Source organism: Amborella trichopoda, chromosome 13, assembly GCF_054954075.1.
Source record: "Amborella trichopoda isolate Santa Cruz 75 chromosome 13, AtrichopodaSantaCruz75HAP2 v2.0, whole genome shotgun sequence".
Taxonomy (NCBI): Eukaryota; Viridiplantae; Streptophyta; class Magnoliopsida; order Amborellales; family Amborellaceae; genus Amborella; species Amborella trichopoda.
The window spans coordinates 2288087-2304071 of NC_142348.1; the positions used below are offsets into that span (position 1 = coordinate 2288087).

The window sequence follows — 15985 nt, forward strand, 5'->3', positions numbered from 1 at the left end:
ATGAGGGCCCAGGTGCATTTGTTTTATTCCAAATTTTGCGCGCACAGTCATTTATACTTAGAAAAGAAGAAATATCCAAAAAAATATGAGAAATTTATTTTCAAAAGAAAATTATCTTCGCTAGGATCAATATAATTTGGGGTGACCACTATAGAAGTCCACCCAAATGTTCTCTCTATGTCAATCATCGCAAAGCATATGTAAAATCACATAAAAAAAAAACCCAAAAAAAGAAAAGTCTATGCATTGCCATTTCAAGAACTGAAATTTGTGGAGTAACAAGGGTATCAATCATTATCAATCATCTGTCATTTAATTTGTTACAAGGGTGCAATAGGTTTTTAGTGAGATGCTAAAAAATATCAAAATTTTCTAGCATCATATTTCTGGAAATACAAAAAAAGTCATATGCTAAGTAAAATGTAATTCAATGAACAGAAAAAATTAATCCATGAGAGAAAGAGAGAGCTTTTATCTATGATCAACACAGAAAAAATATTACATAGAAGATGGACATACAGTAAGTGGGAAACATCCTTTAGAGAGAGAGAGAGCACCATATATGTAGGACTGGTGTCCAGTTCAAACTCGAGCAGATGGAGAATGCCCTCACCAAACTCATTCTCAGAGAGAACACCATATACGTAGGATGGGGGTTCAGTTCAACCTCGAGCAGATGGAGAAGAGTCGGTGCTCTTCTGAATGTCCTCACCAAACTCATTCTCAGAGGGAGTTGCTGGTTGTGTTCCTTCACGTAATCCTCGCAAATCCTCGATCATTTTCAAATATTCTACGTTGAGTTTCCCTCGTATATGCTCTTTGTAATTCAAAAAACTTGGCTGATTAGTCGAAGCGAGCAGTCTAGCCCACATCCGGTCGGTGATGCCAACCTTGTTCTGTGTCTCCGTTACACACTTCAAAACCACATAGAATGGTGTATATATCTCAGCTCACCAAGTTCCATAACAGTGAGAATCAAATATAACGGAATGAATCAATGGTGTACATAACTTGCTTTATTTTATGATGAGGAATTTTACATCTATATTTGCCAGATCAGTGTAATGCGATAATCAGTAAGATACATAACAGTGAGAATCAAATATAATGGAGAATCGTCATAAATAGTGTCCTGTGGACCTTATTATATCAGAATCATGCTGACAATTCTTGTTTCTAAGAGTTCCTTGGAGAAAGAACTTCGTGAGATGTTGACATTTAATTATTTCAAGGAGAAATCAGTAAGAAAATGAAAGTCAAAGAGGTTATTAATATTCATTGATGATTACAATTGAAATAAATCATATACTCCCAATATCATGAGTGATTCGAGACTATTATAAACTTCCTCCTAGAGAATAACACTGAACTGTGGAAGGAGGAATCGAATTTCAAAATTTGCAGTGAGTTAATGCCCTCCCTTAAAAATAGGAGTAATACAACATAGTGGCATATAAAGTGAAAATATTGAGAGTAGGACTATCTAACTTCACCATTACAATGGACTATGGAAGAAAGTCCATATATGAGTGTGTGAGAGTGTTTTGTGTACATGTGTGCGCTTGTGCGCATAGAAACTGAGGTTAGCTTATAGGCTAACATTGCACAAGTTCACCTAATAGTTCTTGGTGTTAGACTGTTACTTCTTATCTTTTTAGGGCTATTTTACGAAGATTGTCCTAAAAGACACTTGATGAGCAATTACAAAAAAAAATGATTTTTAGCACATAAAACCATAGATTTAAAATGCACCAAAATAGACACCTGATAGACGATGCACCGTATTCGTTCTCTTCATAAACCATTCTTAGGTTTTGTTTTTCTTCAATTTTTCTCATGGGGACATTTGTAAAGGATTTGCATGCAAAAAGTGACCCTTGAAAAAAACACAAAAAATGGGATGTAGGCGAACTTGTACAATGTTATCCTATAGGTCAACCTAAGTATCACAGCCCTCCCCCCCAACCCCCAAATATGGTTCTTTGCCTAGATTGAATTTGCCAATATGGACAGCTAGCGCGGCACATTAGTGTTTGACTCTTAGCTTTTTTTTTTATAAATCCAATAGAACTTAAATTGTGGGCCTGTGCTCTGAACCTGGGCACTCCAAGAAAAATAAAAAAGCAACAATACACTAAGAAAGGGCCAAAATGTGCCTGCCATTGTCAAACAATGCTGGCCGTACAGATAGGTTGGCGTGGCTCAATCTGGGCCATCTGACCTATATTATTCCACAGGCCGGTCAGTTCATAAAATCTTTGTGCATGTGTGTGCGAGCATGTTTCTGGTGATTAGAAGTTTGGAGCTCAATCCCTGTCTTTCCCATTCAGACCTAGCACCCTATTGGATGCAAGTGACTCAAGCAAGTCCAAGCCCAAAGGCTGGCGTGCACCCACTAGCTCACAGCTACATATGTGCCCAAGGGTCCAGATTCAATCTAAGCCGATCTGACGGTCACGATTTCATTTCATATTTGAATTTAATTTTTTCTCTACAAATCGAAATCACTTGAAATTTTAGGAATCCATCCTTTTCATCAAGGCACACTTAATAAAAATATTTAAAAAGTAATTTGCAAACAATAAATTGACCAAAATGCCCCTAAAAAGTTTTGGGGGTATTTTGGTCAATTTATTTTTTACAAATTATTTGTTGACATTTTTATTAGATTATCCTATTTTTAAATAATACATGCTCAAAATTTCAAGTGATTTAGATTTTTAAAAGAAAATTAAAATACAAATACGAAATGAGGTTGTGACTGTTAGATCAGCCTAGATTCAATTTAGGCCGTTGAGCTCATATGAGGCTGTGAGTTAGTGGGCCACATCAACATTTCCCTATATACATATATGAGCCCACTAGCCCACAGCTACATATGAACCCAACGGCCTAGATTGAATCTGGGCCGATCCAATGATCACGATTGCATCTCGTATTTTAATTTTAATTTTTTTTATATAAATTTAAATTTCTTGAAAATTTGCGTGTGTGTTCTTTAAAATTATTAGAATCCAATAAAAATATCAAAAAACTATTTCGTAAAAAATAAATTGACCAAAATACCCCAAAAACATTTCAGGGGTATTTTGATCAATTTATATTTTACGAATTATTTTTTACTATTTTTATTAAATGAGCGTTGATGAGAAGAATATGCACATAAAATTTCACATCATTTGGATATGTAGAAAAAAAAAAAAAATCAAATATAAAATGAGGTCGTTTCCGTCAGATCGGCCCAAATTGAATCTGGGCCGTTGGGCCTATAGCTGTAGGCTAGTGGGCCAACGCCATCATTTCTCCTATGTGTGTGTGTGTGTATATATATATATATATATATATATATATATATATATATATATATATATATATATATATGGGGATGAAGATCTTGTCAGCTCAAGGGCTGATGGAATAGTGTAAGCCAAAATACTTGAATTTTAATATGGATTTGTAAAAAAAAAAAAAATTCAAATACGAAATGCAATCCTGCCCATTGGATTGACCTAGATTCAAGCTAGGTCGTTGGGTGTTTACTGTAGTTGTTAGCTAATGGACTGACCTCAACTACTCCAAATAATGTATTGCAAGATGTACAATTTTTTGGACTTGAAACTATTTTTTCTCAAGATGATCAATTAGATGTTTTTCTAAAATCAAAACAACCTTTTCCGAAGGATTTTCGAGGTGCATCTTAATTCTACATTTTAAAGAGTTAACCTTATATAAACTTTTTCATATATATATATATATATATATATATATATATATATATATATATATATTATTTATTATTATTATTATTATTATTTTTTTTGAGAGAGAGAGAGAGCACACATTTACGCTTCCCAAAAAAGATGAGTGCTTACAGAGATAGGGATATAGGCATGTCTGTTGTTAACAGGTCCAATAGTGAAGCCTGTGTATCCCGCCATGGCACCATGCACAGCCCCATGTGCAAGAAGGGTGCAGTATATATTGTCAGATGCATTGCTCGGTATTGCACGGATCATGTATGTTGGGTCTACAATAAGAGAGGTGCATATTAATCCGCCAAATGTTCGGTAAAAAAAAATTGTGCACATGGTTTCAAAGTAAAAGGACAAAAGAAAAAAGGAAGTGCAAACAATAATTTTTACTCTTCTAACTTAAGAGACTACTACTAATCCAAGATAGTCAGATATCGTTATGGATATGGAGGTGGATAAGTATCCTATTTGACACATCGGAGTGTTACTATAGGTGGCATGATACATAAATAGATATTCTATGCAATACAATATTGCGATGAATGATATTATATTCTGTTCATATTTCATTTTTTTGTAATTATTGAATTCAATATTTCAGGTATCCTTGGAGTATCTGTATTGGTGCTGAGACAATACGAGACCAGAATCTAAGTATATAGAAGTATTTATGCATCACTACTACTGAGTTCAAGGTGTCAAAAATGCAGTCATTGATTTGGCAGAATTACGATCAACCTTCTTAATACATAGTTTGGTTGACATTTGAATGCTAAAACAATGTTGAGTGATCGCTACCTTGCACACTCGTATACATGCACTTGAACACTTGCATACATGCACAATGTATTACTTATCCATCCAAACAGATGACACAGGGAGGGAGGAGAGAGAGAGAGAAAGATATTGGCATCTTTTGGGGTGTAAAACAAATGCTGCTCGCATCCCAAGCAGTTAAATAACTAAGAAAACACATTGTAGGATGTATGTAATGGTATGACAAGACAACTTTCTCTCCAGATGCAATATAAACAAGTATGTGCATAAGCTTCCTATACCCAATTGCACTTTACAGAGAAAGTGCACCAATGAGTGTGTCTGTGTATCCATGTATGTGCGTGTATGCATGTACACACACATATTTATGTACGTGTATATATATATATATATATATGTATCAATGTTGTTAAATTCGTTTTGCTTCGGCCGAAGCCTTATGTTTTACCCAATCAACCAAAGTGAAGCAAAGAATATTTCACAATTAAATTCCATGACCCTGAAATTTAGCATTTTACACCGAAATCTTGCATGTTTCGGCAGAAGAGACATATAATGTCGATACGTGTCAATTGAGAATGTGAAAGCTTTGGTCATGATGATAGGGATTGGGCTTTGTACATATACGGATAATTTCAATGATGGAACAGATTGGTCTTTGACTCTATGTACGAAGCATACTGAAATTTGGAAGGGTATGAGTTGAGATCCAGAAAAATATTGAATGACGTTTTGAATATTTCGATGAGGTTTTCCCAAAAGGCCAACCGACATTAAGTCACCGGATGTTGTCTGTCATTTCAATTTCAATCGATATTATATTTTGATATTATCCATTTGTAGAAAATTTCGTTAGTAAGGTTTTTTTTAAAAAAATTCAATAAAATTATAAAAATATCTATTTTAAAATTTTTTTTAAAAAAAACAAAGTCTTCCTATGAATTAGCCGAAACACGGAATTGTTTCATTTTTTAGACCCAACCGAAGCAGACTCCATAGCGAACCTGACAACATTGGTATATATGTATGTGTGTGTCTATATATATACATGTGTGCGTGTGTCTATATATATACGTGTGCATGTGTTATATGTATATTGCACCTATTAGTATAATAATTGCAATACAAGATACTAGGCCTCTTATGAAAATCATGAGACAAGCAGGCACCTTGTCCAATACAAGACAAATATTCTTCCCCAAAGAGGTGGAAACAAATGGGGTATTAGCGTTTACAGCTTATTTCATACGCCAAAAACACTTCCTCTTTTTACTTTTTTGAACATGTTAACCCAAGAACACTTCTTGCGCACAAGAAATGAGAAAACCTGGCTCAAGTGTTTCTAGTGTGTTGGTTCGTAAGAAGCACATGCACTCTAAAAATTCAAGTTCATGATTTCTAGGGTGCTGAAATAACGAGTTCTCACAAGCTGTTGAGCATTAAAAAAACAAAGTAAACAATAAACTCAAATGCTGCATGTATGGTTTCGCCTTCTCGTGAAGGAAGCATTTACCTACGTACTTGAGATTTACTGTCATCTTGCGGTTTGTTGTAAAATGGTCCTACAAAACAGAAAATAGAAGTCTTCAATAAGAAGGCATATGTGATTAGTTTTACTATAATTGTGCTGAAATAGAAGATACAGATTCAATTTATCAAATAGGTTTCAGCAGTTCATACAAGTATATGGCAGAATCTTCTATATATCAGCCCTTAAACATGTATTTGTAGTCCCAATGATAACTATCTGACAGTGTATATCAATATCAAGGTGGAGTTTTAAGGAGCATTCTAGCCAGTAAACTACAGAAAAAACATAATCCAGTGGATCACTGATGTTGATTGAAATGATGGACTATGATGAAGAGAAAGTAGTTACCCCCAGAACAGAAAATGACCCTAAAGGTGGGTGTCCCATTCTCTCAACATCACTGTTCATTACATTGGATGGCAATGGCCCCATTGATTATGCTTCTTCCATAGTCCACTGGGCTATGATAAATTCCAGACATTCATGAACATGGAAATCCTTACTTTGACATTTTGAGCAAGCCATAGCCCAACGTCATGGAGTAACTGATTCCCAGATGCATCAGTTTCATCAACTGCCCGCATGGATTGGGCAACAAGCTCTTGCCCTGCACCTTCTGCTAACACAACGACCATGTGACCATTTTCTTTCAGTCGCTTTTCTATGAAGTCAAACAGCCCCCCTTCTCCCTCTAGGTAAAATGGAGATTCAGGAATCAAGCAACAGTCCTGGAACATTAGCAGGAAAGAAACTCCCATAAGAAAATTAAACTATGCTGCAGGAGAAAAATAGGCTGAGCAATACATTTAGGGGAAGTATATTGTAATCACTAATGGAAAACAATAGTCCACTGAGATCATCATCATCCAGTGAAATAATGGATGGTGATGAATAGTGTTGGGCCCATCACCAGCAGCATCATGCCTTGTTCTGCCAGGTCCCTTCTCTCTCTCCATTGAAGGCCATTTCATTGGACGGTGATGACCTCAGTGGACTTTCCAAGGTCCTTCGGTTTATAATATGCTTTTCCATAGATTTTTATGAATAGGTTAGAAAGGGAGAAAGTCGTTAGATAATTGCCGTGATAAAAAATGTCAGTCTCTTACCACGTCCCTGCTTGCTAGAGTTGCATACATGGCAATGAATCCTGTAAAAATTAAAGTAACAATAAGCATTGAGGTAACTTATTGCTACAACTATCCAAACAGAACTTCATTCAACGATAATTTCCATACAGAAATCCTTGTACTTTAATTGATTAGAAGACATGCAATTTTCTCCATTAAAAAAACAATTTTATTTATCCAAAAAAGTGCCATTTTCCCAATTAAAGAATTTGTACTTCAGTTATGATTGAGCATCAAATAGATAGTGAGAGGTTTGGGATAAAGAAATAATGACTTACCACTGTAACGACCCATTAGCTTCACAATACCCAGACCATTGTCAACACTTTCAGCTTCCACATGTGCTGCATTAATGGCTCTCTGAGCTTCTTCTACAGCAGTGTCAAAACCAAAAGACTTGTCTATAACCTATAATCCACGCACCATACCAAATGAAAATCGAACATAAATAATCTCATAACTATATTTTTTGCTTGCAAATTTAAACTTACAGTGATATCATTATCGATAGTCTTGGGGATTCCAGCAACCGACACTTTCAAACCACGTCTCTCAATTTCCTGTAATTAGAAGCATCGATTCAGCCAAGCAATTTTCATTAGAGAGTAATAAGCACAACCACCAAAGAAGACAATCAACATATAATAAATCTTACAAATTCTTTATACAAATATTTTGGTACCTTATATATTACAGATGCTCCTTTCTGTGTCCCATCTCCTCCTATTATGTAGACCTATGATCCCCAAATTAAAAACAGTATTAATAGTCAAATCATGAATTACATAAATGATTTCCATGAATCAAAATAAATAAAGTAAGGAAAGTAGTTAGAAGTAAACCAAGTAGGACTTCAAACCTGATTAATCCCTCGGTCTTGAATGCTATCAACTATTTTGGTGGTGTCATGACCTCCTCTTGAAGTACCAAGGATGGTGCCACCACGTTTATGGATATCATTGACAGACTTGGGGCTTAAAGGAATCGTGTTACTTGAATAAAATCCTCTATATCCACCCTGCCAAAGTAAAATTTCCAGCAATATGGGTGCCAAAATAGATATCTGAAATTAAAATTTCTTTGATTGGTAGGCATGAGATTCAACTCAAAAACCTACAAGTGAAAAAATACAAGGCAATATAGTCCTAGGATTTGAGTTGGAGATTGATTGGTTAATTTGCTGACATTGCAACACCATATCCCAAGTTCAAATCCCACCACTGAAAGAACTACCTTAAAAGAAGGCGATATGGTTATCAAAGTAATCCTTGCTTTTCCAAGAAAGACGAGCTTTCAAACGTCCCCTTCGAGTACAACGGCTTCTAGTAATTAAAACTATACTGTTAATCATAAACCTTTCTTGTAAACTAGAAATTATAGGGATTTGTTTAAATAATCTGATTCCTTTTAAGGGAACAAATCTATCGAATTTTATTTAAGAAAAACAATAACAGAAAAATATAGAACTTATAAAAAGGAGAAATGTCCTTAAAATGGCACAAGAGGTTGAACTATAACAACCCCAAAATTACTTAATGCAGAATAGGAGAGAGGTATGTCTAGTAAAGGATGCACCTTTATCCCCATAATTTCAGTAACTCCATACATGTAGTTCAAACCGCATACAATCTCTCGAATCACCGTATTAATGCCCGGGCAGAGGCCCCCACATGTTACTATGCAAGAACAAACTTCTTCTGGTTCAAAATATACCTGAGAATTCTCATAGAAATCATAAATAAATCAAACAATGATGTTCATTATCATTTATGAACATTGTTTTCAACATGTATCACACCTTTTCTCGAGGGCCTGCACGTCGAAAATGGGTCCCTCTTGGACTACCCTTTCGAATAACGACCTATGGTGCAAAAGAACAAAAAGTCCGTATAACTGAGAAGTTGGGAACTAACTACCAATAAATAGTATAAATGAATGCAACCCAGACACTCCTAGCTGAAGTGCTGAAGTATCAGGTGTCCACATGTGTGAACACTTTGACAAAGCGTCAACTCACCCACACATCGGGTTATTGAAAAAATACATAGCGTGCATGGGCGGGGTTTGAACCCTAGAACATCGTATGCCAAATTCGTGAAGCTTATTGCTGTGCCAATCACATCTAAGTGTAATAATATGAACTATTATTCTATTATGGACATGTCTCATTGTGTTGGACTTCTAGGCCAAAGTATTAGACACTTAGACACACATCAGATTCAAATACCCTGTCCATGTTTAGGTAAGATAGGTATAAAACACAAGATTTGAATTGCGACCATGAAAAAGAGGTTGTTTTTCTCATTTAATGATTTCTTTATAATCTACAAATTGGGGAAGGGCTCACTCTTTGGGAGACCACATCTTCTGGGTTGACAAAATCTTGCCTGATAAAGCCAAATATCAAAATTTAGAATCAAAGCAAAACACTCTAACAAACAAAATAAAAGATGGGTCATTTTTATGGAACTATCAACAATGCCCTTTTTATGAATTTTTTGTTTTTTGTTTATTTCTTGAAAAACAACAAAAACGCACAAAAATTATTTAAAAATTACTAAATATGTGTACTTACTCAACAATTGCATAGGCAGGACTCTTTTTCAAAGGATTTGGATAAGTCTGCAACAAAAATCATCACAGTATTGTAGACCAATTAGGACAAACATATCATCTCTTCATTCAAAAAAGAAAAAAAAAAGAAGACAAACATATAATCCACATTTCTCTTCTCTTTTAACTGGAAAACAAATCCTAATGTGAATTGTATATTATTATTTAATTACTTGTCAAATGGATTTATATTATATAAAAATAGAATCTTATGCGAATGAAAAATAAAAATGTATTCATAAAAGTCCCACTGTCTAAAAGGAAAAAGAGAAAAAAAAAATCTTCATTTTTTTCATAGTGAAAAAGCAACGTTTAAATCTACAAATAAAAGTTTTAGAAATCAAACAATAAGATCCAGAAAATTCTTTATGGTAAAGAACACCAAAGTTGACTGCTTTACCCTAGAGATTTGGGACAAAATAAAACCCTAATCAACCAAAAAAGTTGCAGAAAAGTAAAGACACTTTAGCAAAAACGATCAAGAAAAAAAAAAAAAACTTTAGCATAAGCTCACGTGCAAAGAAGGGAGGAAATCAGTGAGGTGGGGGACGTCTTCTAACACAAACCCATCATCCTCGATCTGTAACTTCGCCTTTATCGGGAAACTCGCCGGAAACCTCAGATCTCGCCTGAAAACCAGCTTTTTGCTGGAAAAACCAAAAAGTTTTATGGGGTTTTGAGCTGGACGATCGAGATGAATTCGAGGCCTTCCTTTGCAGAATCTAGAGAGAGAAAGAGATATTTGAGGTCTACTGAGGCTTGCCGTCTCCATATTAATGGAGCCCTATGCTTACAGAAAAATGAACATCTCTTCTTATATTTGAGGTCTACTGAGGCTTGGCGTCTCCATACTATGCTTACAGAAAAATGAACATCTCCTCTTATGTTGGAGAGAAGGGAGGTTAGAGTGTCCCGTAAATAATTACTCTTTTACCCTTTTATATTTATGAGACAGAGTAAATATTGTAGGGCATTCTAGTCATGTAAATATTTGCTCGTTTAATCGTGGTTCTAGCAATAATGATTATCTTGGGGGTGGCAACGGGTCATACTGGGCCGAAAGTTTAAAAAATATGTATGTATTTAGATATATTTAAATGTTTTATAAATGTGTAATAATTTTGTAGGACTCTCCTCCATTCATATGTGTAGGACCTCAAAAGATACCATTAAAATTGATACGGATCTTTAAAAAAATTATCATATTGGTGTGGAATTTAACTTTTATATAAACCCGTACTAAATTTATTGGTGATCATTTGGAGCCCTACATATACGGATGGGAGAAGATCCTATAAAATCATTTCTCTTTATAAACTATGACCTGAAAATATGTGTGGGATCCATACCTGATTGGACCTAGACCTAAATAGTGTTCGGATCCAAAATTTGGATCCATACCCAAACTTAAGTCGGGTCTACCCTTCAAGTCTCGGATCAAGTCTGGGTTCATTGCCACCCTTACGGATTGGCTAGTTTTGTCTTTGAGTAACTAAAAAGGCAATCTAGATTGAGAATACTGGATCCTTATTGTGCATTGTCGGTTAAGGTTAGAATGGGCACATTGGTGCAACTCAACCTTGCTCGACCTTAGAAGACTAGGGCTTGGGTCACAAAATATGGCCTTAGGGTCAAGCCAAGGCCAAGCCACCATAGCTCGAGGACAAGTTCGAGTCAAATCTGGGCTTGCTATGTGACAAGGCCGAGCCGGTTCATCTCGTCTCGTCCTAAGCCTTTTTTTCTTATTGTTTTTCTCCTGACCTGGCCTCTTTGGCCCTTTCAGGGCCAAGCTGGGCTCAGGAGATCCTAATAGGGCCTAACGCCAGGATTGGCCCAGTCCAAACCTGATGATTGCCACCCAATTGTTGATCTGGATAGGATTTACGGTCATCCCGTGTCCTCCAGGAATGCAACGCAAGGGTGGACAAGGCAAGGGAGGTTTGGGTCCACCCTGAGTCCCCCATTTTTTATTTTTTTGAATATTCCCTATATTTTTACTTTTAGTTATTCTTTAACCAATTTTCCATGGGTTCGGCCAATTTGGATCACCAACCAAACCAATATAGTAGGGAGACCTTCACCATTTATTCTCAATTATAGACATCAGAGATTAAATAAAATACATTGGGATAAATGCGATCTACAATTAATCTCGAGTCTACTTATAAAAACTGAACCGAACCGGCAGTCAGATTAGCGAACTAGTGACGGACCCCTATTCGGCCCGATATGAGCACTCTATTGGTATTTTTTGAGAACTGTGGTTGACCGGTTGAGCCGGTTTGACCACCGGTTTTGCCATTTTTCTTGGATGAAGTGGCCCAATCCTTCACCTTACCTCTCTTGCTATTGTTTTCTTTCTTATTTTCTTTTTTTTCTATCTATCCTATTTAATTACACATTGTATTTTATTTCCAAAATCTTTTATTGAAAAGATCTCAAGATTTTGGCAAAAATCGTAATCCTAATTGATTAAAAGGAAATTGTTTCGTACTTGCCATTTTGAAATACATTCTTTCACTCGTTTGCTGCATTTTTTTTCTTTTTATTTAAATATTTTATTTTATTTTCTTTGGAATCACTTGGTTTCTCTCTCTTTAATGGGGGACAAAGGCCAATCTAGTTCTTCTTCATTGATGGACTTCCATTTTATAAATAATGATGTGATAGGTTCTCTTAATTTTTTTTGCACGCTGTAAAATTCCTATTTTTGACGGTTTTCAATGGTTTTGCCTAATATTTTTCTTATTTTTATTGAGTTAGGATGATTAGTTAATTTTTTAATTATTTATATAAATAAAAATTATTGTCTGGTCATATCATCAGGTGGACCACTTTTAATTGAACCAGGGCCTTCACTGGTCACTCATCTAGATTGAATAGTGAAGTTCTCCATTGTGTACCATATTTTAAAACTTGAGAGAGAAAAACTATATCAAATTTTAGATAAAGAAAGTATCTAAAATTTTTAGAGAGAGAAACCATTTGAAAAATTTTAGATAGAAAAACTATCTCAAATTTGAAGTTTTAAAGAGAAAAAGTATATTAAAATTTTAGAGAGATAAACTACATGAAAATTTTAGAGAGATAAACTATCTCAAAATTTAAGTTTTAGAGAGAGAGCATCTTAAAATTTGAAAAAGTAACTATTTTAGAATAAAAAAGTACCTAATATCTTAGAGAAAGAAACGATCTTAAAACGTTGAGAAAGAAACTATCTCAAATTTAAAGTTTCAGATAGAGAAAGTACTGTGAAATTATAAAGAGAGAAACTATATCATATTTTAGAGAGAGAAGCTACTTGAAGTTATTTAGAAAGATAAACTATCTGAAATTGTTTAACGAGAGAAACTATTTCAAAAAAATTATAGAGAAAAACTATCTCAAATTTTAAATTTTTGAGAGAGAAAGTATCTCAAAATGTTAGAGAGAGAAAGTATATCAAATTTTAGAGAGAAAAAGTATATAAAATTTTTAGAGAGAGAAAATATTTCAAAATTTTTAAGTAGAAACTATTTCAAATTTTAAGTTTTTGAAAGAGAGTATTAAATTTTAGAGAGAGAAACTATCATAAATTTTTTAGAAAGAGAGAGAGAATTTGCATTTCCAAAAAAAAGATATTCTAGACAATCTAAAGAGGGACTTTGCATTTTTTTGATTTCCACTAGATGCTGTCCAAACATGGAATTGACATTTCTAAAAAATCTCCATTCTAAGATTGGCTTTTCCTAAGATTAAAAAATCCACGATTCCAAAAGGGCCCTAAATAAACTAACTCCTAAAGTATTTTAAAAATGGGTAGAGGTACGGCTTCCCCACACTAGACTATCCAAACAAAAAAAACAAAAGGATAGGTGCCCTACCCTACAAATTATGTCTAGAGATAAGTAAAAAAGCTCACCCTTTTTATGTCTTTTATTTTGGGGAAATTTATTAAATTATATATGAAAGCCAAACGTTTTCACACTTTACTCACATCTTTTGATTTAATTTTACAATACCAATACAAAAATACGTGGCAACTTGGAATAATTATAAATAGGTAAAATGTTAAAGGGTGTGGATTGCAACCGTAAACAATCCAATTAAGGCGTACCTTCAAATTTGATCATAACATATAATTTTGATGTAAAATATTATTTGGATTATTTCAAAATCTATTTCTATATCTAATTATAAAATTTTAAATATCAAAAAAGGTTAAAATCAGATAGATCTATAAACATATGAAAATTTAAAAAATAGACGGTCTAAAAAATGTGTTGTAAGATGCACTATTACTAGGACTCAAAATCTTTTTTTCTTTCATAGTACTACATCTCGATGTTGAGATGCTCAATTAGAGGGTTTTTCAAAATAAAAAAAACATTTTTCAATGGATTTTTTAAGTGCATCCGTAGTTCTACATTTAATGGGTGTTTTGATAAATTGCTTTTCTTTTATATGTCATGCTCTTCATGAGGTGTCTAGTTGCAGGAAAAAAAAACATACATTAATTGTGATATTTACCTATGAAAAATATTAGTCTCATTGTATATAATCCTATAAAGAAAATGAGAAGTAGTGGAATGAAGCAACATACAACATTACTCAAATATCGGTTTTATGGGAAGGGGTAGGGTGTGGAACATACCCCATCCGTGGAGCTGAAACACTTGGTTTTGTCTTCTGAAGGCCAAACTTCCGCCAAACAAACACACCTTGGGAGTAAGTCTAGAGCTTGGAATAAGAATGTAAGGTCAAGTTAATTTTTATTGAGGTCTCTCATGCAAGGGATAAGACTTCTAAGATAATTTGACGGTGATTAGTGATGGAAAGGGACTCATGGAATTAATCCAATGGGCTAACACGAGCAAGAGGCATCCTTAGGAACTCAGGTAAGTATTAGTAAAATTTTGATTTTTTTCTAGAGATTACAAGCCAAAAATTTGAAAAAGTATACAAAGAGACCATTAATACAAGAAGGTCAAAATTACTCTTACCTAATATATTTCAAATCTGGTGATTGTCAATATGTCATCGGCTATATTCAAAGTGCAAAAAAAAAATCGAACTCTGTGTCTAATTTTAAGCCATCCAATTTGACATCTAATGACTGGTTGCAATTGTGACCTTCTTGTAACAAAGATAAATGGTTTCATAATATACAATCCTCAAAATCTTTATGCAGCAATGAAGGAAAAGGTTTTTACAAAGTGTCAACCTTATACTGTATGAGTAATATGTACCTAAGAAACGTACTAGATAAGGTTATTCCTATGTTAGAAAACCCTCAAATCGATCATCTCGACCTCGAGATTCATGGATACGACAAACAAGGGGTTTCCAGTCCTATAAATAGCTCATCTTTCTAACACATTATCTGGATGGTTTATTTATAAGATTTTCAAGTGTTTATAAATATGCTTGATCATCACCCTTTTAGGAATTTTAAATTTGATAATTGGGGGCAACAATAGATTTCACATCATCGCAAGGCTTTGGGGCACCAAAATTGCATTTTCAATATAGTTTTGTGGTGCACCTTATTTCAATAGTATAAGATTAGCGCCTATACAAATCTCACCCAACAATGAATTCTTAGACGCATACATCACTAATGAGAATAGGACGTGGTTAGCATGTGGCCAAGCCCGTACATGTAGAAATGTGAGCTTGGAAATAAATATATCTTTTAATTATAATTTGATCCTAATTTTTAGAGAATATATAACATTCAACATGAAGATCATGAATATGAAAAATAAATAAATTTTGAAAGCTAAAACTAATAATTATATTAACAAAACATTTGGGCCGTTAGTTACACTTGTTTTTAGATGGACCAGCTATTTGCATCCATCTTAAAGACAAATGCTTTATACTTCTAGACCGCATATTGTACAAATGCGGTCCAGCCCGCATGAAACAATTGTTCATGAAAATAAGATGCTTACATTAAAAAAAAAACACAAGATTTAGACTAAGGAATTTGTGTTAGGGTTAGGGTAATGTCAAAGGAAAGGGTTGGTACTAGAGCCTTTATAGAGGCAAGTGCTAGTTTTAGGGCACAATTGGATTCAAACTTGGAAAAGGCATGGATACCTTGCTTTTAACTTTCATTTAATGAATCCCTCTCCAAACAAGCCATTCCCCTCTTCATGTGACACTCAATAGGTGCCTTCCCAACTGTATATATACCAGAC

General features: G+C 34.4%; 1 protein-coding gene across 11 annotated transcripts; it reads right to left on the reverse strand.

Annotated features, from left to right (window-relative positions):
* Positions 1-267: 267 nt before the first annotated feature.
* On the reverse strand, positions 268-10655 carry LOC18428262 (ATP-dependent 6-phosphofructokinase 6). 11 transcript variants are annotated; one of them, XR_016047938.1, is made up of 14 exons: positions 10315-10655; positions 9763-9809; positions 9535-9574; positions 8986-9048; positions 8763-8900; positions 8047-8205; positions 7870-7923; positions 7679-7747; positions 7466-7558; positions 7167-7207; positions 6564-6788; positions 6051-6091; positions 3873-4027; positions 268-914 (listed from the first exon to the last, which is right to left on the reverse strand). XR_016047938.1 is itself a non-coding variant. In XM_011622886.3 (14 exons), the coding sequence occupies exons 1-14, from the start codon at positions 10570-10572 to the stop codon at positions 663-665; spliced, it is 1680 nt and encodes a 559-aa protein (XP_011621188.2). In that variant the 5' UTR covers positions 10573-10655; the 3' UTR covers positions 268-662. The 11 variants fall into 11 exon arrangements, 5 of the variants coding, with proteins under 5 accessions (XP_011621188.2, XP_088712299.1, XP_020519278.2 ...); XR_016047937.1 differs by having other exon boundaries at positions 6043-6091; XR_966473.3 differs by having other exon boundaries at positions 7466-7595.
* Between the last annotated feature and the right edge of the window lie 5330 nt (positions 10656-15985).

What these genes read in the sequence shown, in the direction of transcription:
- LOC18428262 (XM_011622886.3), bottom strand. Translation starts at nt 10,572, where the DNA reads ATGGAGACGGCAAGCCTCAGTAGACCTCAAATATCTCTTTCTCTCTCT. An exon ending in GAGCATCTGTAATATATAAG is followed by an intron (nt 7,748 to 7,869) that starts GTACCAAAATAT and finishes TTCTAATTACAG; the next exon opens with GAAATTGAGAGACGTGGTTT. An exon ending in CTCTAGCAAGCAGGGACGTG is followed by an intron (nt 6,789 to 7,166) that starts GTAAGAGACTGA and finishes CTAATGTTCCAG; the next exon opens with GACTGTTGCTTGATTCCTGA.